The sequence below is a fragment of the Elaeis guineensis genome, chromosome 9 (assembly GCF_000442705.2).
Source record: "Elaeis guineensis isolate ETL-2024a chromosome 9, EG11, whole genome shotgun sequence".
Classification (NCBI taxonomy): Eukaryota; Viridiplantae; Streptophyta; class Magnoliopsida; order Arecales; family Arecaceae; genus Elaeis; species Elaeis guineensis.
The window spans coordinates 87,024,900-87,050,874 of record NC_026001.2 but is presented as its reverse complement, the minus strand read 5'-3'; the positions used below and the strand labels follow the sequence as shown (position 1 = coordinate 87,050,874).

The 25,975-nt window shown below is 35.4% G+C and overlaps 2 protein-coding genes across 2 annotated transcripts in view; both read left to right on the top strand.

The window, feature by feature from the left end:
* The first annotated feature begins 2,276 nt into the window (after positions 1–2,276).
* LOC105051176 (stearoyl-[acyl-carrier-protein] 9-desaturase, chloroplastic-like) lies at positions 2,277–9,993 on the top strand. The gene is made up of 3 exons (XM_073243603.1): positions 2,277–2,510; positions 7,407–7,908; positions 9,110–9,993. Exons 1-3 carry the CDS (start codon positions 2,398–2,400, stop codon positions 9,668–9,670), a joined length of 1,176 nt encoding a protein of 391 aa, XP_073099704.1. The 5' UTR covers positions 2,277–2,397; the 3' UTR covers positions 9,671–9,993.
* Positions 9,994–20,092: 10,099 nt separating this feature from the next.
* LOC105051152 (protein transport protein SEC24 C) overlaps positions 20,093–25,975 on the top strand; it is a 31,047-nt gene continuing 25,164 nt past the window's right edge. Inside the window, exons 1-4 of the mRNA XM_010931464.4 lie at positions 20,093–21,191; positions 21,552–21,788; positions 22,047–22,121; positions 22,240–22,338. Of these exons, the coding sequence (XP_010929766.3) occupies positions 20,184–21,191; positions 21,552–21,788; positions 22,047–22,121; positions 22,240–22,338 (1,419 nt within the window). The 5' untranslated portion in view covers positions 20,093–20,183. The remainder of the gene's footprint in view (positions 21,192–21,551; positions 21,789–22,046; positions 22,122–22,239; positions 22,339–25,975) is intronic.

The window sequence follows — 25,975 nt, the reverse complement described above, 5'->3', positions numbered from 1 at the left end:
CGGTTCGATCGATGGATCACTTTCACAACAGGAACCATAGTAATGTATTGCAAAAAAAAGACCTTTGTATCACCCTTATATTACTCGACACTTATCGCCGAAAACCCGACATTTGATATCCAAGGGAGGCCTTTGTATTGTCTTTTAATATATAAAAAGATTCTATCTGACTTGAGACAATTGAACTTTGGAATGGTAATTCGAATGAGTAGGCCCTATTTTAATATTTTGATCGAAAAAAATTTTATTTTTATTTTATTTTAAAAAAAATAAAAATACTTCAAGTTTTACTCTCTTTTGGTGCTAAAATTTTATTTTGATTTCAGTCATAAATCGAATATAGCCATCTCATTTCTTATTCCAATCTTTCCCGGTTGGTGAACTAAATGCACTCTTAAATCAGTTATCGAAAAAAGAAGCAACTTAAATAGCCGTAAATATAACGTTGGATTTATTATAATTTTTTCAATGCAGAACCGGATAATTAGTTAGAAACACCAAGAGTGCGGGCATTAGATCGAAGCTGGTAGTGTCAGTAGGTTAGATTTAAAAAAAAAAGAAGAAATTCGACAAGGAAATGAGAGAAGTGCCCTCCCCAGTTTGAGAGAAGTGAACAAAAAGGAGCGGAAAGGGAAGCAGACAGGTGGCGCACTCCTTCAGAAACCGCTATGATGGTTCTACCCAAAAAAAAAAAAAACTGCTATGATGGGAGTGCAACCAAAAATGGCAGCATTTCTTATTTAGCTGCCATTTTGTCTATCATTAACAACGGTAGGGTCCCCAAACTACCCTGCGTTGCATCCCATGCCTTTACCTATTTACCCTTTTAATTCTCCAAATTACTTAAACAACATAAGAATAATAAAATTATAAAATTACCCAAACTAATTATAAATGCCAGTAGTATATATTTTTAAAAATAATTTATTTGATTTTCAGTAAGTTTGGGATTTGTCAAATAGTTTTTAGAAAAAGGTCATCGAGCCAGAGATAGCTATTTTATCCAAGTATAACTATTCTCATGAAAAAAAGATAATTATAAGTGATTACTAGAACAAAATTGTTGTCTGAATCTATAACTTTTTTTTTTCATTTTTATAGATAAAACTACTCTCAATCAAAAATTATTAAAAATATAACTAAAAAAATATAGATGATTTGTATATAATTATCTCATTAAACATAATTATTCTCATTTCATATTTTTCTTTTTTTTCGAGCTAAATGCAGCCTTAAAACAATTGTGATGTTACATCCAAACTTTTTGTCAACTTTAAACTGGTGTAATGTACATCAAAGAAAAAATTTATTGCTATGATAAAAGTAAAAATCAAACAATAGGAAGAAATTAAGATGGATGCCATAGAAAAGTTTATCGATAAAAAAGAATAAATAAAAATTTGAAACTCAAAATGAGAATCCCATGCAATTTAAAAACCAAGGAATGGAGTGATATTAGACTCACAAAGAGCTATAGTCAATTCTATCACAATATCAAAGATAAAATACATAAATAACTCAAAAATTTAGAAAAAAAATATAAGACTATTGGACTTTTTTTAAGGATAGTAACATATGGCTGAAAGAAAATATTATGATTTTATTATATAGAAACAAGCATTTTAGGTCGAAGGCTAAAGAATTGTAACCTTATAAATAGAGAAATGGATATGCATGTATTCTATAGATAGAATTGAAGGGATTCATAGATTTTCCAACTCCAATAATTTCATAATAAATAATGAAATTATATTTGTAAATAATATTTGATCTAAGATGTGGCATCTAATACTAACTATAGGCCTTCCATGATTTGTTTAGAACAAACAATTTATATCCTATCATAATTCTCTTTAACATATTTATATAAAAAATTAAAAAAATATAAATATTCACTATTTAATGTTGTGAACTCGGCTTTATTACTATATAACAAACATATCAGTTTCAAATAGATGCACGTACGAGAGCATACGAATTCAAATATTTTTGTTCATGCCATGATAAATTTTTTTATAAAATATTTGATATATTGAGAGTTTAAATATAATTTAATAAATGGAAAAACTTATATATGAATCCAAAAATGCCCAGCAAAGAGCTTACCAATTTGGTAAACTCTCATCTTCTAAAATTAAAAGCTTAAAACTAGATCACAAATTAAAAGAGGCAAAAATAAGCAAAATTTATAAATTAAATGAAAAATAAAAGGGCAATTATGTAACTTCATGTAGAACAAGTTATGAGAAACGGCCCTGTTAATACTCCTCCATCCTGCTCCCTTTCTCCCACTCAGAACAAAGCCACCGCCAGAAGGAGCCTAGCTTTCTCTCCCTTCCCTCCCACCTTTCTGAAGGAACTAGAGGGAAGAAGAGAGAGAGAGCCCCTCTTGGAAGAATGGCTCTCAGAGTGGCCCTTGCGCCGCGGATGGCTCTCTGTTTCTCTCCCACAAAGGGGAATGGGAGATCCCCCAGGGTCTCCATGGCTTCCACCGTTCCCTCCTCCCCAAAGTGAGTTCCTTTATCTTTAAAATCCTCTATGTTTCCTTTGATCGATGGAAAGTTGCGATTTTTTTTCTTTTTTTCTTTTTTTTCCTTGCATGCCTGAATTAAGCCATTGTTTTATGTTCAGTCGCATCTATGTTGCGTGATTCGATGTTCTGATGCCTCAAACTGCTTATATTTGTTGCTTTCTTGATCTTGGTCATGTTTTTCGGGTGTTTTTTGGGCCTAAGAACGGTGGTAATTAGTTCGTTTTGTGAGATTTTATTGGGATTTGATGAATTCTGATAAGGATTTGACTCCCTGGAATCAAAGTTTTGTTATGGAAATATTGGGTTAATCCCACCCCACTGGAGTTGCATGTGGATACCTCTCTACATATCTCACTACCTACAGGCTACAGTAGCCAAATGATTTCCGGATAAGCTCTCTTCTGGAGTTCTTGAATGAATTTAGGCCAAATCTGTACTCAGTGACTACTCTCCCCTATTTTAAAAATTTTTTTTTTCCTTTTTGTCTAAGTTTTAATTTGGACGAGTCTAATGTACTATCATCCTTTCCTTCTAGATCAAAGAAGAGAAGGAAGGGAGAGATCGAAGAATCCGGTTACTCATGATCTTTTTTCTTTAATATTTGTTGAATCAGAATTACTTTATTCAATTTTATACTATTTTCTATATTTTGATTTTTGTAGGAAAATGTTTTCCATGTTACATTGTAGTGGTGTTTTTGTATTAGCATTATATTTCTATATCAACATCTACATCTATATGTATATATGTATGTACGTATGTATGCACATATGTATGTACGCATGTATGCATGTATGTACGTATGTATGTACTTATGTATGTATGAATGTAATATGTATGTATGTATATTGTGATACCACAAGGAAAATGACTGATGATTGCAGGGCCGGACCCTCTATTGAAGCGGAGAGTGGTCAAACAAACATGGGTGGTTCAAGTCAATATTCACACATTTATTGCTGCTGCACTGTTCATTCTGGTTCCTACTGCTTTTCCACTTATCATCTACAAATAAAACAGTCAGTCAAAATGATTAATTTAAACTTGGTTGAATAATTAGTTCTTAAGGCATTGTACTTATGATATTGACTTCATTCAGTAAATTCAGGAATTAATACATTTTTATGTTATGTTTTGAATCACCTGTATTTTTTTTAAATAAAAAAGTATCTGTTCCTTGAGTATTGCAACTCCATCATGTAATTAATAAGAAATCTATGGAATGAAGAATTTTGTGATACCCATTATTTAGGAGTTTGCTTGCTTAACATTTCTGTGTTTTGAATGTGACAGAAAAAATTAGATACATAATTCAATCCTAGTTTTAGAGAGCCAAAATGAACAATCAATAGGCTAGATTTTCCTAATATGCTGTATATGTTGATGCATTTGTTTTGGTTGGCAACTGCTTTCCTGAATGATCTTTGACTTGGTTCCTTGAGCATTGAATTGTAAGGTGTCAATGATGGTAAGTTGGTGCATATTGTGAGATGAGAATTTTGTTGATGTAGGAAGGAATTGCTTCAGGTTTTCGGCATATTGCTAGGAAAATGAATTAATTGATGCTGCTCTTGACATGCTCTTGAAGGCAAAGCAAAGCTGTATACATGGTCTTACTTGCATTTGGTGTAAAGGTTTTGCCTAAAGTGACAGGGTGATTGTTCCACAATTGTTGATCCATTCTGCAGATGTTTTGTCTTAGATTCTTCATGCTTTGGATGATGTTGTGTTGTGTGAGTTCTGGATAATTTTTTTAACAAGGTCATTCAGAATTGTGGAATCTGTAATGTGATGGTTTTGATATGGGATAGGACATCTGTCAAATACATTTTAGAGGGGTTAGAGGAGTGTTAAACAAAATTTACTTCTGTAAACCTTAACATTCTTAGCATACCATGCTAATGCTTAGCATCAATTCTTAGTTAAACATTCTTGTATATGATTTAATTTAATGTACTTGTACTTGTGCATTAACATTTGGGCAACTTTTATTTTGATAAATTTTCCTTTGAGATGCATCCAATAATGCTGCCCTACTTTAGAGAGAATCCAATCACTCATCATAAACTTATTCTTTAAATCTTTTCATTCTAAATATATAGCTTCATTTTGATATGCACTTGGTTTCAATGCTGAGCTATATAAGCTTTAAAATGCCACTATTTCATTGCATCATTGGAAATCTTCCCAAGTCTTCATTCCATTTTTGTCAAATCATCCCAATTTTGAGGCATATGTACTTTAACATGTTGTCATCATCTTTCTAATTAAACCTAAGAAACTTATCTATCATAAAGAAATTTGGTATTGTTCTTCGATTTTAGGCTTGTGTTGTTTTTTCAAGACCACAATAGGGATCAGGGCCTGGAAACTTTGTACATTATGAGACTTTAGGTGGAGTTGTTTGTGTTGGAGGGATTTTCCATTTTCACTGCAGCCACTATGATACAAGTTAGTTCTTCATATTTCTATTTCAAAAGAGGAAGAAATGAAAAGTTGTTGGAGGAAGAACGGGATCTTTTATAGAATCAATAAGAAATAGTATAAATATGGTTTCAAGAAACAGAATGACAAGAACATCAGGAGACAAATCTCCAGACTAAGCCTAAAGGCCGAACAAAGCTATTTGGTAAAGTCTGGGTTCTCTGTCTTTCACATTCTGGTTCTATTTATGGTCTCCAGTCGTCGGAATTTTAAGTGATTGTGATCCCTTAATATAGATGATTGCGATCCCATGATATTGTTCTTCCTTATTTGGTTGAGTCCACTTTCCTTCTTTTAGGTGATTGTGATCCCTTAATATAGGTGATTGCAATCCCATGATATTATTTTTCCTTATTTCGTTGAGTCCACTTTTCTTCTTTTAGGTGATTGTGACCCCTTAATATAGGTGATTGCAATCCCATGATATTATTCTTCCTTGGTTGAGTCCACTTTCCTTCTGCGGGTATACACCCTGAATATCTACTGCCTTTGATTGACTGAATTGATTTCCTCATTTGCAGCCTGATAGCCTCTATTTGATTGAGCTTGATTGATTTCCTGACTTGTGTGTGTAATAAAAGTGAAGAGGCTTCTCGGTGAGAGCAGGACTTCTTGAGAGGATTCTATGCTGTCGAGTATCTAGCACTGCTTTGTAATAAATGAAAAAACTCGATTCTGCTCATTTCTTCCAATAGCTACCAGATTATATCTATCTTCTGTTTCTTGCAATTCCATTACTTCAAAGCTCACGGTAATATGGAGACAAACTATTTTTCGTAATTTCAAGAATTATTAAATATTGGTTCTTTGCATCTGAGCCTCCTTCTTTGCACCAAATGTTTCTGTATCATTCTTCTAGCACTGGTATCTTCTTTTTTTCTTTTTCATGGAAGGTGACTTACAACAGCTGAGGGACTAACTTTTTTTCTCATGCTAGTGAAAGTTTAATTATTTTATGTGATATCTGTAAAAAGTTTCAAAAGGACCGTCTCCTGTGTAACTTATGCAGAGACAAGTGTGCATGTATTGAAGGCATGTATATGCAAGTTTTATGGTTTCTAACGGAGTTTCCAAGTGCTAGCCCATGCCAGTCGTTTCTGGTCCATGCCAACGAGCATATGTCATGCCTGCCCGTACAGGCACCAGTTCTGGTCTATGTGGCACTTATTAATTGTTTAAAACTTTTTGGTAAAAAAAGGTCTATTAAGTCATTGCATGCATACATTTTTTCAGCATGGTGCAGAATGTGTTAGCTAGCTCACCAATTACTTGGTATTTGGATAGATTATGATAATAGCAGTTCTTTGGTATGTAAATATCATTCAGTATATACATTTTTATAAATTATAAATTTTATAATTTAAAAATTAATGAATAAAATATTTCCATACTTAATGTATCTTGGTATTTGGAGAATGGTTCTTGTACTAATTTCTCATATGAAAAATCATGTGCTAGTGTGCTTACCTGAAATAAGACACTATGTTTTTACTGCCTTCTATTCATACTAACATCAGATTTATAAGCATGACTTAGAATGTGTTCTTATTTTAAATCTCAGAATGTAGTATGACTTTTTTTATGGAGATAGAAAAAAGATATACAGCTTTCTATATTTTTTTATCTTATTTTATACGTTGTAAAATGTGGGAAAAAAATTTTTGTGGCGGCTCTTCCTTTTCATCATTCCTCATTGTGGAAGTTAATAACTACAATGTATCTGCTGCTCTTAGTTTTTGCTTATTTGCAAAATAACCAGTATTTTGATTGTTCATTGTAGATCTTATAATGATCTGTGGTGCTTTATTTGACAAATTAAGGGGGCGTTTGGTTAGCCATTAAAAAAGTATTTTTTTTGTTTTTTGATTTTTAAAAAGCAAAAATCAAAAAGTAATGTTTGGTAACATCATGAAAAGCAAAAAGCAAAAATCAAAAAAAATCAAAATAATTGCTTTATATGCAAAGCAAAAAATTTTTGCTTTTCAAAATTTACTTTTTTGCTTTTTTTGCTTCCGCACATCTAAAACGCCAAATCAAAAAGTAAAGAGCCCGAACCTTTTTCCCTCGTCAAACTCTTTATCTGCCGTCCCCAAATATTGGTTTTTGCATTATAGCAACATAGTTACCAAACATACTTTTTATTTTTTGCTTTTACTCAATAGCAAAAATCAAAAAAAATAAAAAGTATTTTTTAAAAATCAAAGTGTAACCAAACGCACCCTAATTATCTTTGACAGAAATAGTGACAAAACTGCTCTCCTCAAAAGAAAAAAAAAAAAAAAAGAAGGAACATAGTGATAAAACTATGACATCTTTATGTTTTGTCTGTTATCTGTGAATATTAGCTTTAAACAACAGAAAGAATACTCTAAGCATATAATTGTCTCAGGGTTGAGTCTCTGAAGAAGCCCTTCAGTCCTCCACGTGAGGCACTTTTCCAAGTCACTCATTCCATGCCACCTCAGAAGATTGAGATTTTCAAGTCCTTAGAGGAGTGGGCAGAAAGTAACATCTTGGTGCTTCTGAAGCCAGTTGAGAAGAGCTGGCAACCACAGGATTTTCTGCCTGATTCTTCATCTGAGGGTTTTTTTGATGAAGTTAAGGAGTTGCAGGAGCGGTCAAAGGAGATCCCTGATGATCATTATGTTTGCTTGGTTGGAGATATGATCACTGAGGAGGCTCTTCCTACATATCAAACAATGCTTAATACTCTTGATGGTGTCCGGGATGAAACAGGTGCAAACCTTACCTCATGGGCTATTTGGACACGGGCATGGACTGCTGAAGAGAACAGGCATGGTGACCTTCTCAACAAGTATCTGTACCTAACTGGAAGGGTGGACATGAAACAAATTGAGAAGACAATTCAGTATCTAATTGGTTCGGGAATGGTAAGTTCGATCCAAATTCTGATATGCTTTTCCTGGATTTAACACTACTTTATAATATGGAATCTCTATAGTCAAAATACGAGCTTGAAACTTGTTTAAATTATGTTACTAGCATGCAAAATGTCCTGTTTGAAGTATAGAATTCTATTTAGCTGCACATCATGTATGCTTCTTGCCTCAAGTTTGATATATGTGGTCCTTTTCTCCCCTCTCTATTTTTGTTCTGTGATGTGTTCAATTATTCTTTGGCAGGAATATACATGGACCCATAATTTTTAAGAAGCTCTGGTGTATGAGTCCTTTAACAAAGATGTGGACCTTATGATGCCAAATTAGTTAGCCAATAAGACATGATATTTAATTATCCATACTCCTATATTACAATTTTTTTTTCTTTTATTAAAAAGGTTCGGAACTTTGAAATGTAGATCTTTGATTGGTATTTTGGAGTAAAATAAAATAAATAATGTACAAGGAAGGAAATTTGGTGAAAATTGAGATTAAATGTTAATTGGAGTATGACTCACGAAGGAATTTGCTTTACTGTAAAGTGGTCATAGATTCAAGATTTTAAATCCTGTGGGATAAATGTGTCCCGGTTTTTCTATGGAACAGGATGCCCCGCTGTATCGTTCCATCCCGTCCTGATGGTAGTTCCAGTTATGCATCCCGATAGATATCCTTCATCCTCCCCTTCGTCCTTTTCTTTCTTTTTTCTTTTTTTTTTCTTTTCTTTCTTTCCTCTCCCTTCCTTTCTTTCTTTTCTTTTTTCTTTCTTTTTTTCTCCCTTGTTTTTCATTTTTCTTCTTCTTTCTCTTTTTTTTTTTTCTTTTCTTCATTTTTCTCTCTCTTCTTTTTTCCTCTTTCTCCTTCTTTTCTAAGTCATGCTTATACTAATCATCATGTCCCGGCAATCGTCAAGATATAAAACCTTGGTCATAGTTACTGATAGTGGTTTGTACATGTTTGTATGAAATAAATGCTTCATGTTACTAGAATTGGACATTTCTGTGTGAAAAAATACTTCATGTTTCTAGAATTACCTAAATATATTCAGTCAACTTCAATCACCTTAAGTGATAATTAGAAATATGCAAACACTGGAAACTGTAATGGGTCTGCATGGCCTCCAAATGTGCATGTATCTATTTTGTCTCAATTCTCAAATATATGAACGACTTATTTTTATTGTGTTTCATAGGATCCCAGGACAGAGAATAACCCCTATCTTGGTTTCATTTATACCTCATTTCAAGAGCGGGCAACCTTCATATCTCATGGGAACACTGCTAGGCTTGCCAAAGAGCATGGGGACCTGAAACTGGCTCAGATATGTGGCACAATTGCTGCTGATGAGAAGCGCCATGAGACTGCATACACCAAGATAGTGGAGAAGCTATTTGAAATAGATCCAGATGACACTGTGCTTGCATTTGCTGACATGATGAAGAAGAAGATCTCGATGCCCGCCCATTTGATGTATGATGGGCATGATGATAACCTGTTCGAACACTTCTCCACCGTTGCTCAGCGGTTGGGTGTCTATACTGCCAAGGACTATGCGGAGATACTCGACTTTCTGGTCCAAAGGTGGAATGTGGAGAAGCTAACTGGCCTTTCTGGGGAGGGGAACCATGCTCAAGACTTTGTCTGCTCTTTGGCTTCCAGGATTCGGAGGCTAGAAGAAAGAGCTCAAGGGAGAGCCAAGCAAGCACCACACATTCCCTTCAGTTGGATTTATGGTAGGGTGGTGCAGCTTTGAGCGCACTGAACAAATCGGCTTTGATGTTACACCAGTACTCACACCAATAACTAGCTGGAAGTTTTTCTAATTTGGCTGCTTCGAGTTGTTTGTCATGGTATTCTTCTGCATCAGTTGATTACTCGTAGGGGGCGAGGTGTCTTAGCTGTGCGCCCATGTGTTTTCTGTATGATTATGTGAGCTGGGCTTGTTCTGGCCTGTAAATAATCTCTTTAGCTAGTGTCATGGATGTCATCTGAAGCTGGCAAGGGCTGCTATCAAGGTCTTAAATCTTGCAGAACAAAGATATCCTGATTTCTTCTTAGAAGGGGATTATTGTTGTCCGGTTCCGTCTTGATAGTAATCTTGATAGATATCATTGGTTTCTCTCTTCTTCTTTTTTTTTCCTTTTTTTTTCAGCTCTTTTTTTTCTTCCATGTTTCTTTCTTTATTTTCATTTTTTTTTCTTATCAGTTTTTTTTTTTCTTTTCTTCTTTTTCTCTTTCCTTGTCTTTTTTTTCTTCTTTTTTTTTTCTTTCATTTTCTTCTTCTTTCTTTTCATTATTTTTCCTTTTCTTCATCTTTTTTTTCCTTCATTCTCTTTTTTCTTCTTATGATGGATTTTAGGATTTTGATCCTATTCTGGTTCATTTTTTTATGGGAATAGAAAGAGATGGCCGAGATACCTCTTATCCCATGAGGACATAAAATCTTGGCTACCATGTGAAGCTTTCATAATTAAGAACTTTAAAATCAATATTTGCTTCATATATATTTAGCTGTCTTTTGAATGTAGCTGCATCTCTCTCTCTCTCCTCTCTCTCTGTTATATGGTTGCTTACCCTTAGGTCAGGTTGGAGTAGTTCTGTTGCTTGGTCAACCTAGGATTGAGCCATGTAGATTACAGGTATTTTATGATAAATTACCATATATTAGGTTTTTCTTGATCTTAGGTCGATTTTTTTTATTTTCTTCCATTCTAGAACATTGGTCCATTAATATGACTATTAAGAAATTTTTTTACTGATTTATTTTGTTCCGATAGATTTAGTTCTAGTTGTTGTTTCAATGGTTGGATCAGTTGTAATTGCATCCAATACAAAATTGTTTGGATTTAGTTCTAGTAGTTTTTCAATTCAAAATCTTTGAGTCAGTCAAAGTCAAAACTAGGAAGGGGCATTCACGTGTGGATCGGTAAAGCTTGAAGAGGTATGGTTCTTTACAAAAACTGATGGAAGGCTTACGTGGGAGCATCTAAATCAATCATCATTTTATTTTTCCTAAAACATAATAACATATGTTTTTTGAGTTTTTTGGGGATATATTCAAGGAATGTCTCGGTATCAAAAGTAATTGATATTTACTAAAAACAACATAATGCGGAAAGGTAGATTAAATTAATTATAATGAATAATGTAAATAAAAGCCATTGTAAAATATCATGAACGATTGTACACTAACATGTGGGGGAAAAAAAGGCTAGGCATGAACGTAACGAAGCAAGTAGATTGTAAAAGTATACATTCCAATATTAACTACTATAACTAAGCATATGATAGTAATCTAGCAATATCTGTGCTAAGCTACAAGAAACATCTGATAAATAAGTTCGTGGAGAGTAATTACTTCATATTGACGCCATTGATGTTCGGAAATTAGGAAGAATTGTATTCTCGGCTACATGCATTATGATTATATAAAGAGTAGGAAAAATGTATTTTTGCATAATAATTTTAGGGGTACTAACAATCGAGTGATCCAAGTTTAATATTTGTTAATTTGATCAATAAAGTGACAAGATTATTCAAAATTAGAAAAATGGACAGACGGAGCTTAATGCCATTTGTCTATGACCGTCATATGACTCACGTGGCCCACTAAACAATCATGCGTGGTAAGTTAAAATTGAAAACTTTGGTTGATTCAAAGAAAAATATCTCTCCTATACTTCCTTCTCTCTTAGGTCCAACCTAATTTTTTTTAAGAATTCTTCTCCAGCATTGATCGCATCCTCATCTGTCAACTTAGTCAGTCAAATTAGCCACCTATCCCAATCCCGATCCCCCCTTCGAATACCATCATCGCTGTGAAGAAAAGGACCATCGAGATATCTAAATCAAAGGTTCTACAGCAACTTGAGAGATTATATATTTAAAAAAAGGTTTACAATTATGGGCATCAAAATTTTTACATGAACCTTTACATATTGGGATTTGTATTTTATTTATTCTATAGGGTTTTCATATGATATATTTATGTTTTATTTTTTCTCTATGTCGTGATTGTGGTCCTCTAGTCTCTGCTTTGGGATGCTGAAATACTGAAAATATCTAGCATAATATCTGCTTCCACATGCTATAGGACCCTAAATGTCTGCTTTTAGTTTGCTATAAGACCCCTTATATCTACTTTCATCTGCTATACGACCCCTAATGTCTGCTTTCACCAGCTAAAGAGCCTATTATATAAATTATATAATATTTTAGTGGATCCTCAATGTCTGCACCAGGTTATTATCTAATAGTTTAGATTCACTATTATGTCTTGTTTAAAAATAAATTAATATCTTTATATTTATATTATTTTTATAATCCTTCGTAGCATAGATATAGTTGTTATAATTGTTATTCATCATGGTGGCTCATTTGTCAACCATCTTATATTTGATTATGTGGAGGGATCAGTGATAGAGATAGAGAATATTCATCTAGACAAAGTATCGTATGATATTATTGATAAGTTAAATAAGTTGGGTTATAGTAATAAGGAAAAAATGCACTATGGGGTACCAGGAATAGATTTCAAGAATAGTCTTAGATTTTTATATGATGACCAATAAGTTTTTAAGATATTTAGTCAAGTGAACTATGGGAGTATAGTGTATATTTGTGTTGAACATCTGGATATACCTGAAGTCCTTGATATTGCTAAATTTGTAAGTAAATCTAAAAAGGATGAGAATGTGGGTGCTGGTAAGAATGATGCTCATTCTTCTGCTAAAAATATAGATAGTGATAGTAACAGTAATGCTCACAGTGATACTGATAATGATACTAATAATGATTCTAATAGTGATAGTAATATAATGTTGATTGTGATAGTAATTTTATGGATGTGAATTTGATAGAAGCTGGTAATAATACTAACCCTAAAGTGATTTTGAGACAGATATATATACAAAGACTTGGTCCATCCAACCAGTTCTTGAAAGCTATGGCAGAAAGAAAAATACCTTAGTCTAATTATGCTAACTCTAATGGCAATGGTGCTATGAGAAGCGATGGAAAATTTGAAGAGTTTAATATTAGAATTGATTTGAAGGACCCAAAATTCTTAAATGGAATGAAGTTTGACAATCATAAGGAGTTTAAAGATGCCGTAATGACATATGGGATATTGAATGGATAAAATATTAGATTCAAAAGGAATGCCAGTTCTTACATTGCTGCTGTATATGCTAATAGTTGCTCGTGGAGGATATCTGCTTCATGAATGAGTATAAAAAAGTTATTCTAAGTGAAGTACTACTGTCCTGAACATAAATGTAGTGAAAATTGTCAGATAAAATTTTCATGACTTGCTAGACACTACTTAGATAAGTTTAGGAGCAATCCTGATTTTTAAACTAAAGAGTTACAGGATGATGTACACAGGAACCTAAATATTAATGTTTTAATATACCAGTGCTATAGGACAAAAAAAGAGGGCATTTGAGAAAATTCAAAGATCTTATAAAATGTAGTATGCAAGACTGTATGACTATACTCAAGAATTGAAAAGATCGAGCCTTAAACACACAGTTGTTAATCATGTATGGAGGCAACAAGGTCAAATAAAGCCAAATTTTCAAACGTTTCATATATGCTTTGATGCATGCAAGAAAAATTTCTTGCTAGTTGTAGGCCCATCATTTGTTTAGATGGCCAGCTTCCTTAAATCAGTTTGCCAAGGACATCTATTGGCAACAATTAGGAGAGATGCCAATGAAAGAATATTTTCTATAGCTTAAACGGTAGTAGAAGTAGAAACAAAGAGCCATAGGAGTGGTTTCTAAATTTGCTTCCAATAGATATTGGCTTTGTACAAGAGAAAAGTTGGATTTTCATGTCACACCAATAAAAGATAACATTGAGAAAATAATTTCTTATTTTTTCAATTATTTTATATATTTTTTATTAAATTACACAAACTTGTTCTGCATATTTTTTTGTCTTGCAATACAGGGCCTGAACTTTCAGTAGGTTTTGGAAAGGATTGAGCACATATTTTGTATGAGGCATGTACAAAGTAACTTTCAAAAAAATATAAAGAAAAAGTTATTAAAAATATATTATGAGAGTAGCATTTATCTCTACAATACAAGAGCATAAGGCTGCATTAGAATGCTGGAAGAATCTAAATGAGGAGGCTTATAAAGATGTTATAAATAATAATGATGCTCCTCCTCAAATATGGTTGAACTTTTTTCATAGAGAGAGCATGTAGTGATGTGGCATAAAATAACATACCAAAATATTTTAACTCATACATCTTGAAGAGCGGAGATAGGCCTATTATCACAATGTTAGAAGAGATCAGGATCCTTATGATGATCAGGTTAAGATAGAAAAGGAAAGAGTTGAAGAACTTCAGTGGATCCATTGTTGGATTTAGGTGTTTTGTACATACAGATTTCAAAATATTTTCATAACAGACAGTGGAAGGCTAGATTAAAATACTTTTAATCTATGCATGCATAGATCTAATTTAAAGACCGACAGATCTAGTTCATATGATGAAAATAAAATAAGCATGCATCTAATTTTAATAAAAATAAATCCAATGATCGAATCACCTACCTGTAGCGTAATCTTCTTCTTCAAGATCTGGATCTGAAGATGTTTGCAGGTTCCGATGAAGCCATACATGTGTCCAGTCTCTATGGATATCCACATGAGGCTGATGTAGATCAGGGGCATCTGAGATCATCGAGGTGCTAGTTCTCTTTTAGATCTTGCTCCTTTGATTTAGATCAAATCTCTTTCTTCAACTCTTCATAAGATCGAAGGAAGAAGATCTGAATAGGAAATTGTGCGCGAACACCTTTCACACAGGATCGAAGGAAGAAAAGAGGTAATGGATGAGAGAACTCCTTTCTCTTTTTTTTTTCTCTTTCTCTGATTTTTCTTTCTCTCTCTGTTGGTGCACCAGGGGACGCCCAAAGCAGATGGGGCGTGGAGGAGAAGTGGCGCTAGAACTATTTTTATGTAGAAATCTAGGTGAAAATTTTTTTCCTTCTCACTTCTATGCCTGCTAAATAGAGGTATCTAACAACCTTTAACCACTCAGATAAGATCATCCTAACTTTGAATCAAATTCAAAACTTGATAAGGATAAAATCTTATCTGAAGGAGAGAGAAGACCAGGAAGAGGGGCACCCACCTATGACGCCCTCTCTCTTTTTTACGCATGCCAAAGAAGGGGTGCACATCCCCATGCACGCCTTCCTTTCTGATATGAGAGAGGAGAGAGAGTCCCAGTAAATCTAAGACTCTAGCATCTAAACCAATTCAGATTCAATCCGAATTCAATTCAAATCCAATTTGAATATGATTCGAGTCTAATTCATTCCAAACTCAATCCTAATCTAATTAAGATCCAAATCTGAAATCCAAATATCCCATTAAACTTAATTAGATCAAGTCTAATCAAATTAAATCAAATTTAATTCAATTAGTACTTAAACATTAATTTGATCTCATCAAATTGCCTTACAACAATTGTAATTAGGTGCTCGTTGCTAACTATTAGTAGATCCTCTATTTGTAACTTTTATAAATTGATCCAAATTATCAATCATATTAATAATTTAATCATAATCCGATCATTTGATCTAATCAAATCTCTATTGTGTGTGATCCTATAAGCTCTCTTCTATCTGACAGTGAGATATACCATAATTTTCATTGTAGTGTCATCAAAATACTTTCAATAGGTTAGAACAATTTCAACTCACGCCCATCGAGGATTATTGATCCAGAATGATTCTAGTGAGTTCTCACAATCCACTAGTGACGTCTAGCAGTATGTGGTGACAATCCAACAGAACAGAATAAATAAGACTCATAAGTATAGTTATCGTATTATTCAGTTCCTCTATTGTGAGTCCTAACAAGATGGAGATTACAAAAAACTCATCAAACTCTAATATCTGTTATATGCAAGATTCAATTAGCTCGAGTCCAAATCGTGAAACTCATGAAAACTCATTTTCATCAATCACTTTACTATAGTCACAGATTTAGAGACTCAACTTCTTAAATCTTATAGGACTACTTCTTATCTACTAAGATTGATAGATCTCATTTAGATGCACACCCTACTCTTACAATGAACCTACTGTAGCCAACATATACTATAAGAATCCAAATGACTAAGAGGCTATATTTATGTATAGTCAAACTACAGTAATCCCATTGTGAGCAGTCGAGATACTGTAGGTCAAAGAATCATTCACACTATTACAGCATCGAGAAGATCACTGACGAGTGAGTAGACATCCATGTGATCTTTCGTATGATCACGTTCGGTACCGATGTTCTTTAACAATCACCCACACTATCGCTCAGTATTTTCACATTGTAGATTTGAGACTCGTCTGTTCCGAAGGAAGCAATTCATGTGTCGATCTAATTGGATCAATCACTGTTTCTATGATGATCCATCGATTGAAAAAAATTTAAGAATTAATCATGCATGTCTCAAATTCTCAACTCTTAAGAAAATATGTCATTAAGTTATTAATTCCTTAGATGATTCAAGGATACATCACATAATAATGAAAATAAAATTACCTACTTTATTGATAAATCAATATTATAAGTATAAATTTATGTTCTAAAAATTAAATGTGTCTATCATATTGACTTCTAGGGCATACATCTAATACTCATATGTCCTAACATCTAAGTAAAGATAGAGAAAGTCTAGGTGGATAGTGGATATTATATCTTAAATTATAATGAAAAGAGTGGTTATGAAGTGAGATATGGGGTTGATAGTTAGATTGTAGATCCAACCTAAGGAATATGTAGCTTAGGGCGTAGCAACTTAATGGAATCCCATGCCCCCATATAGTGATAGTAATACGATTTAATAGATAAATTGTGGAAAATTATATGGTACATTGGTTTAGAACTAAAACTTATAGGAAGAAATATGACTATGCCATCGAGCCAGTCAATGGACCAAGACTATGGTCGAAGTCTAAGTATGAGCCACTGGACCACCACCACTTAGAAGATCCCTTAATAGACCCAAAAAGCAGAGAAGAAGAGACTTGGATGAGCTTAAGAATCTATATAGGCTAGCCAATATGGGGGGAATAGTGACTTACTCCAAGTGTCACATGGTTGACCATAATAAAAAAGATTCAAGTACAACTCCTTTCAACAGTCAAGGGAAGAAGAGACAAGGTGAAGTAGTAAAAGAGGCAGTCCACGAGTCCACAACTCCAAAAAGATAGTGTAGGTATATGTCTACCTATTTTAATTTACATGAGTATACTATATGCTATCTAAATGACTTTTTGTATAAGTCATCTCAAATTGAAATTAGAGATAGAGTAGCAATATAAAGTAGAAATCAATGGCAAACCAACAGCAAAAGAGGAAGTAGAAAAGAAAGCTAATTGATTGATGAAGTTTGTTTGCAATTACCTTGAAAACATACTAACAAAAACTATTTAATTGGATGATATAAGCCTCAATAGTTTCTGTTGACTATGGGATATATATTTTGGATTAAAATGAAATTTTTTTTATGATTGAGAGCTGCAAGATGAATGTGAGTTCTATGCATGGTGTCATGATACAAGTGAGACAAAAATTATGGTCAATGTAATGTTATGATAATTAATTAATAGCCTAACATGTTAAATATGATTTTGTAGGATTCTAACAAAACTGCACCTCAAGAAATTGAACCACAAGGGACAATATGACAAAGATAGCATCACAAGGTCACATGAGCAAAGAAGACTGTTATCAGTATTCAGACATTAAGATGGAGTCAAATACTCTCAATTAATCAAGCCAAACATCACACACGAACATGAAATATTAAAGTTTTGGATTATTGTTGTCATTTTGTTAAAGTTGTATGCATGCTGAATATGAAATCATTAGAGTTGAATGCATGTAAACAGTTACTGTTTTGACTAAGTGAATGTTAGAGTTGGCCAATTGAAATTATCATTATTTTAACTCTATGAATATTATAGTTGGCAAATGCAAATTGAAATTGTTTTGACTATTTGCATTATTAGAGTTGGTTAATTGTAGTGTGTTTCAAATTACTTATGGTCAATTAAAATTATTTCTATGCTATTCGTAGCATTATATGCTTCAATACAATATACAAATTCAATGAAATTTAACAAATCTTTATGAATTCTCATCTTATTACTATTTGTTAGATCAGTCCATATACTCATTATTTGACAAGAAACTAATTGTTTAATAAAAATAGAGATATATAACTCTATGATACTGATGTCAAATAGTGATAAAATGGACTATCAATATGCGAGCATTGTGAAGATATATGTGCAGGTGATATATTAGCTGGTATGATATGTTGGAATGAAGGCTCTTGCTACCAAATGATTGAAGTTATTGTATTGCTGTAACAAATAACTTTATATGATCAACCTTATTTCGTGACTTGGATTTTATCTTACAATTGAATATGATAGTCAAGAATCACAACCCACATGAAATTAAATGAATATTTTTCAGAGAAAAATTTTATAGATTATATTGAACAACTCATCAATAGTAGGAAAACTTTAATTCAGAGAGTATAGAATTATAATAAATATTCTGAATAACCCAACATTCTAAACATGCTTTACCTAAATGATAACCATTCTTGCTTATTTTTTATTTTATAAATTATACCAACATACTAACATCATCATTACAGGATATATTTATCATCCAAAAAATCACAACCCATTCAAAAAATGACAAACCATGATAGAAATAGTGCAAAAATAAAATCATTTTTCTAAAATTTTATGCCCAGCCTCTAATTTCTACAACTTTTGAATCAACTCTGATTCAACTTCATGAAGTCTATTTGCTTCTTTTTCAATTGCAATAAATTTTGTTGGACAAGCAGAACCCTGCATATTCATATTTTCTCTTTTTAAATTCTGAATTTATCATGTAATCCAGGGATCACTATATTGATCGAGCACATATAAAAGATTTATCCAATCAAAAATCCACAATATGACTTCTTATCCTACAGAACCAAACCATTCAATAACTAAAAAATAACCAATATTTAAAAAAATAAGTTTGATTATATTAAATCATACTTACATGACAGTTAGAGCAGTCTACAAATTTTTATCATTAGTCCATGATATCCGTTATTGAACAAATACATTGTAGTTGCATTTTTTCTAACCAACATTGTTTTTTTCGGATGGAGCGGAATGCCGGAGTGGAGAGGAAACATTGCTTATTGGTGAAAAAATCGAACTGTAGCTAGATGACTGTATTCATAATTTAGAAGGGATCAAAATGATGAAAAAGAAAGAAATATGTCTTAATATCGGAATGAATGGCTTCTCCTCTATCTCTCTATTCCATCTCCATCCCTTTTCTTTCTCTTTAAAGCTTTAGACGAGGACGACAAAAATATGAGAAAAAAAAAAAGTACGGTAGGAAATCCGGTATATTCTCAGTTAATTGTTGATTACCATATTCAGATGCCATATAAATTTCTTTGAGGTTAATTTTAACTAATTTTTATTTATTTTTAATTTGTCACATAAATTATTTACAAGCTAAGTTAATCATGTGACAGCGGCGAGCAAGAGATTTGGAGCTCTATCCATTTGTTTGATTTCGTTTGTTTTTTTTTACTTTATTGGTCAAATTGATGATAATGTTTACTCAATTGTTAATATCTTAAATTTTATTTTTTTAAAAATATAATTTTATTTATTAAAATATATAAATAAACCAATGAGAGCCCAGGCTGGGGGATTAGCCAAGTACTCTCACTCGCGGCTTACGTGCCAAATGTTATTTAACGGGGAGAGGTAAGTACGCAGAACAATTCAGGAAACCTGCAGTAACCTCCGTGGCATGAGATGATTGGCAATGCTGATCAGGTTCCTTGAATCATTTAGAGCCACGTCGGACGGTGACTCTCTGGCGATAGTTAACAAAATGACCAAGGAAAACACGCGTATTCTAACCTCGTAGAATGTAATAATAATATAAGGCGTCTCCCGGCCACCTCAGCTGTCCCACCCCTCCCACCAAGCCGCCCAACCCCCGCACTCTTGTTCCGCAGGGTCACTACAACCTATCCACACGTCATATATCTACTCGTTAAACTTTCCTTGTTTCATCCTCACACCCAATCCCCCTCAAATTTCCCAGCTTAAGTTCTCGCCCCTTCTCTCTCGGCAAACGCAGATCCCGATCGCCGATCCCCCCCCCTCTCTCTCTCTCTCTAAACCCCGAGGCCGGACATGGCGTCCTCCCAGCCCTTCCCCTCCGGCGCCCCGCGGCCCCGCCCTGGCTTCAACCCCAACCCCAACCCTAACCCCTCCTCCGCCGCCGATGCACTTCAGAACCTCCAGATCGGCCGCCCCCCGCCGCCCACCGCTGCCCCTCCTTTCTCCTCCCTCGCCTCCCGGCCCGGCCCCCCACCCGCTGCCGCCAACATCTCCCGCCCCGGCTATCCCCCCTACGCCTCCCGACCCCCTCCCTCATCCGCCCCGATCACCAGCAACGGCCCCCCCGCCTTCGGTCTCGGCGCCCCCCGCTTGCCTCCCCCGCCCGCTGCCGCCCAGCAGCCGCCCCCTGTGGCCGCACCGGCCTCGATCAGGGCCCCTTCCCCTTCTGCTGCCCCTCCGCAGACCCTGGTCGCTCGGTCGTTCCCCGGCAGCCCTCCGTCCGTTCCCCCTCCTTCCTCGCAGCCATTCATGGGCGCGCCACCGTCCTCTCAGCCTTTTATCAGCCCTCCGCCGTCCTCGCAGCCGTTTATGGGCCCGCCCTCCTCCCGGCCGTTTGGTGGACCGCCATCCTCGCAGCCATTTGGTGGACCGCCATCCTCGCAGCCGTTTGCTGGACCGCGGGCCTCGCAGCCGTTCTCTGTACCTCCGGCCTCCCAGCCGTTCACTGGACCGCTGGCCTCGCAGCCTTTTGCTGGACCGCCGGCCGCGCAGCCGCTTTCTGGATTGCCGGCTTCGTCGCAGCCGTTTTCTGGACTTCCTGCCTCGCAGCCGTTTTCTGGAGTGCCCGCCTCGCAGCCGTTTTCCGGACTTCCCGCCCCGCAGCCGTTTTCCGGAGTGCCGGCCTCGCAGCCGTTTTCTGGACTTCCCGCCTCGCGGCCGTTTTCTGGATTGCCAGCCTCGCAGCCGTTTTCTGGATTGCCAGCCTCGCAGCCGTATATGGCACCACCAACGCCATTCCCAGGGCCCCCGACATCTAGTTCTCCCTTTGGGACTCCATCATGGCAGTCTCCTGCACAGCAGGTCAGTTGGATTTGATTCAATTTAACAAATTGATTGCCTCATGTGCAATCTAAAGTTGTATGATATACAAAAATGTGAACTTTTTTCTTTTTCCTGCAATTAGGAGAAAGAAAATTAACTTTATGCTGATTCTGGTAGTTGTATGTTATGTCCTATTCAGCGAATGGATCCAGAACACAACTTTGTATGTAGATCAAGTGGGAGTTGAGAAAATTTATGTGATTGCTTGAACTCAATGAGTTCCCAGTAGTATCTAGCCTAACTACAAATGGTATCAAAATATAGAAAATTAGGGTCTTTGATGAGCTTCACCGTATGATTCTTGAGTTTTTTAATTTTTAATTTTTTAAATGGTTTTAGGGGATGCCACCAATGCCGGGTACTACGCAAGCGCCACCCAGAATGTTTGGCATGCCACCACATACACCTGGTCAAACTATGGCTCCAGTCCCTCCTGTGATGGGTCACTCTCCTCTTGCAGGGCATCAGGTGTCAACACCATCAAAAATTGATCCCAATCAGATTCCACGGCCTGTGCCAAGTACCTCAGTTGTCCTGTTTGAGACCCGTCAGGGAAATCAAGCAAACATCCCACCGGTATGCCATCTTATATTGCCTTTGTTGAATAATCGAGTTATACCTTCCCTGTTATATTGTAGGTCCAATTTGGCTGGAGACACATGTTTCTTATCTGAATAGTCGAGTTATAACTTCCCTGTTGTAGGTCCAATTTGGTTGGAGACACATGTTTTTTATCCTAATAGTTCCTTGTTCGCCTTTTCTTTTTTAAATTCTTTTTTCTCAAAATATTCCTAAAATATATTATCAATGTTTTGCGACTTTTGTTTTGGTAAGCCTGCCACAAGTGATTTCATTGTGAAGGATAATGGCAACTGCAGCCCACGTTTGATGAGATGCACTATGAATCAGGTATGCTTTCTGCTATCATCCTTGTATTTTTTTTATTCTTAGTTTGTAGGCTTATCATAATGAGCATTATTTTCTACATTATACATTTTTTTTTAACATCAATAACATTTTTTGACAGATACCATGCACTGGAGATCTGTTATCAACATCCAGCATGCCCCTGGCTTTGATGGTACAACCCTTTGTGCTTCCACATCCATCAGAGGAGCCTATCCAAGTAATATACCTCCATTTTTTGAGTACTTATTTTTGATTACTTTTTAAATGTTGATGGTTATTTCATTAAATCTGATAAGGGAAGTGTCATGTTTGTGATTTTCATGAGGTTGGGTCCTGCTATGATCTATGTTGTGAATTAGATATATAATCTTCTGATGAACTCAAGAAAACTTATTTCTCATTTCGAAGTGCAATTTCTGAAGTTTGGTGTGGATCTGCCATCCTGCAGTTTGAATGGCAGGATTTGCCGCGGCACCTATATGCCCATAGCTTACCATTGATACATTATTACCAAATCATTCCTTACACAATATTCATGAAGACCCCTTCACTACCACATCAATATTTGATGCATATCCACGAAGATACAAACAACCCATACACCTCATGGGACAATTAAATTCCTGAACCAAAATGTATAGGTTTGACATAGCTTCAGTTTATTTCTTTGAGACATCTAATTGCAGAGAACATGCTATAAATAATCATTTGTTATTTAGATATCAAAAGAAGTAGTCTGTAAGTCTACAGGTGAAAGAATCTGATCTCGAGCTAGATAGTCCTAGCTCTAGCTTGGCTCATTTTGTAATTGAGCCAAACTCAAGCTATCTTATTTAATTTCAAGCCAAACTCAAGCTACCTACAAGCAACTTTTTAGGAGATTTGACGAGAGTTTGAAGTCCCTCAAAGTTTTAAAATATATAAATTGACTGAACTATAATTTCATTGTATCTCAAAATTATAGTGAACATACATTTTTTTAATACATGAATTATATTAGTCATTAATAATGTATGAACAATTTTATTATGAATAATGATTAAAATAAAATATGGTTTATCTATATATGTATCGTCCACAGCCATGTCTATTTTGAGCGTAATTGACCTGAGCACAAGTGAGGCAAGCCTAGCTTTATCCTGGTCTTTTTACTTATTGAGCTATTTGAATTCATGCTGAATTGCTGGGCATGAGCTGCCTGTGAACAGCTGGCTCATTTGGTGGTCCTTTAAGCAACTATCATGAGGCAATCATTTTTAGGGAATGCAGAAATGGAAGCTAATTGACTCCAGCTAAGAATTGTACAAAGAAGAAAGGAAATAATTTGGTTTCTATAGTGCTTGGGTTTTTTCCATGTAATAATGTGTCTCTTTTCTGGATTTTCCTGTTCTTCTGAACAAAAATAAAGGTTTTTTTTTTCTCATTGAAAAATTGAGCATTCTTTTTTTGGTAATAAAATAATATTGGTGATCCATGCACTGTACTTCTGATGAGAATTTGAAAAAGATGACAGCTTTGAAGGGTTTGTTATGTCTACTCATTTTGTTTGTCCTAGGGGGCTGCTCCTTGCTTTTTTTTTTTTGATTGCTTCAGATTCAGACTTTCATCCCTGGCCTATAGAGATGAAAATAAGAAGACCTAGATTTAAAATCCTGTACAAAAAGGGGACAAGGAATGAGGTATTTGGAAGATTAAGGTAAGAGGGAGAGAGTGTAGCCTGGAGTAAAAGAAGAAAGCAAGGGGAAAGATATTAGGGAAGATGGGACTATTGGAATCATATATATTTGAGAGAAGAGAGTGAGATAAGAAGGGTAATAATAGTCAGTCATATACTAAATAATTTTGGTCTTCTAACATCGTCCACAACCTACATTATAGAAGCTCTGACCGTTGAATGCCTTTAAGGACTCTCCATAGACTATGAATCTCGAGCTACTCCAACTAGCTCTTAAATGACCAATTGGACCTCAAGAAAAATGACCAAGTACATCATGACTTTTGGACAGTCTTAATCCATTTAGGATGATGATCTGATATGTCGGGCATATACCAGATGCAAATAAAGATCTGATGTGCATGGACAGGGAGTGATATTTTCAATATAGTGAGTCAAAGGACCTGAATGATCCTAATTTATCTGAATTTTCGACTAAGAGATCTAATGACAATCATAGTGATGTGGGCTTCATCGCTTGATTGGAAGTAGAACTTAAAGAATAATATAAGATGTTATACTATTGCACTTTTAACTCTAGCCTTAAGAAACTTGACTCATATTAACATTCTGAAAAATCCTGAAAAAGAAATAAGAAAATATGAAAATAATGAAAAACTAATCCCACACTCTTCTAAGATTCAAATTACTTTGGCATGGTGTCGTTACTTGAGATCGTACCGGCTAACACCAACTTTATGCTCTTTGTTGACTTTGCAAGTTTCAATAGCAGAGGCCAACATTTAGCTTTGAGCAATTGAAAAATCGGGTCTTGGTATCTTTTGATCTTGATGATTGATGTTGGCATTAAACGAATCAGTAGATTTAGCAAGAAGGTTCATCTATTTTGTTAACGATAACTACATAATTGTTTATTTGGAAAACAATTGTCCTTGTGTGATGGGCTTCTACAATATCTTGGTCTTCTAAAATCTCATTGTCAGTGTGAAGTTCTACATCAACTAGGATTATCTTTTTTGTCTTTTTAGAAATCTCCATTTCAGGGTCGGCAATCTTGGTACTGACTACCGAATTGGTGTGTTGTCGGTTCAGCATAGTGTAGTTGGTATGGTGTGATACATACACCTCATACCAATACGCCTTTCAATCCCTTTTTTCTCACTTTCTATCATGGTAGTGGTACTATATTGAAACTGGGTGGTACGGATTGGTGTGGTATGATTCAGTCTTTGGTTTTTAGGCGACACTTAGCATCACAGGGCAGTTTCGCGTGGTTTGGACTGATATGGATGGGTTTGACTTATATGCGGACCAAACTAATATGGTGCCAGTATGGTATGGTATGGTCAAAATGGGTAGATCTGTTCATAGGCTGAACGGCCCGCTTGGCTTGCTTAAGCTCAAAGTGTTTCGGATGGGTCTAGGTTGGGATTTTAAGCCCCGCAGATTGGGCCTGAAATATAAGCCCGCTTGTTAAATGGGCTGGTTTGTGTTAGCGTGGCTTGAGCTTGGCCAGGCCTGGGTCTTATAAACTATTATATCATGTATATGTATTCTAGATTTGCAATTTCTTTTTTCAAGAAAATTAACTAAAAGCAAAGGATCGCCATAATGTTTACTTGTCACCATATATATATATATATATAACTAAATTAACTAGATGTGCAATTTTTCAAGTTTTTCAATGGAATTCGCTTGGCATGGTACTCAACCCTGAATGGCCACTTCGGCCACCATTGCAAGCTCGGGCAGCCACACAAGCCGTTAATTGCTTGCCTTCCACAGCCTTCGGAACAACGCCAACCACTCTTGTACGATGATTGGAGTAAGCCTGCTTGCCTCTCTCTCATCGTCTTGACATACTGTGCACTAGCCCTAATTGAATGATTTGTGCTTCTTCGTCATGTCCAATGCCGTGCCTTCATCTCCCCTCATGGCCACCACTTGGTCGTGCCACAAAGAAGACACCGTCGCCATCATGGCTGCCTTTCACTTCACTAATGATGGTACTTCACGGAAGCCACCACATGCATTGGTCTTGCCTACATGGAAGCCACCACTCTTGACAATCAGTATATATAAGGAATTTATTACTTTTAAGATTTTTCTAGATTGACTACCAGTGAACCTCTCTTTCAATGTCTGATTTGATCACGTGTTTTAAACTATTGCTATATAA

What these genes read in the sequence shown, in the direction of transcription:
- LOC105051176 (XM_073243603.1), top strand. Translation starts at nt 2,398, where the DNA reads ATGGCTCTCAGAGTGGCCCTTGCGCCGCGGATGGCTCTCTGTTTCTCT. An exon ending in ACCGTTCCCTCCTCCCCAAA is followed by an intron (nt 2,511 to 7,406) that starts GTGAGTTCCTTT and finishes TAATTGTCTCAG; the next exon opens with GGTTGAGTCTCTGAAGAAGC. An exon ending in ATCTAATTGGTTCGGGAATG is followed by an intron (nt 7,909 to 9,109) that starts GTAAGTTCGATC and finishes TGTGTTTCATAG; the next exon opens with GATCCCAGGACAGAGAATAA.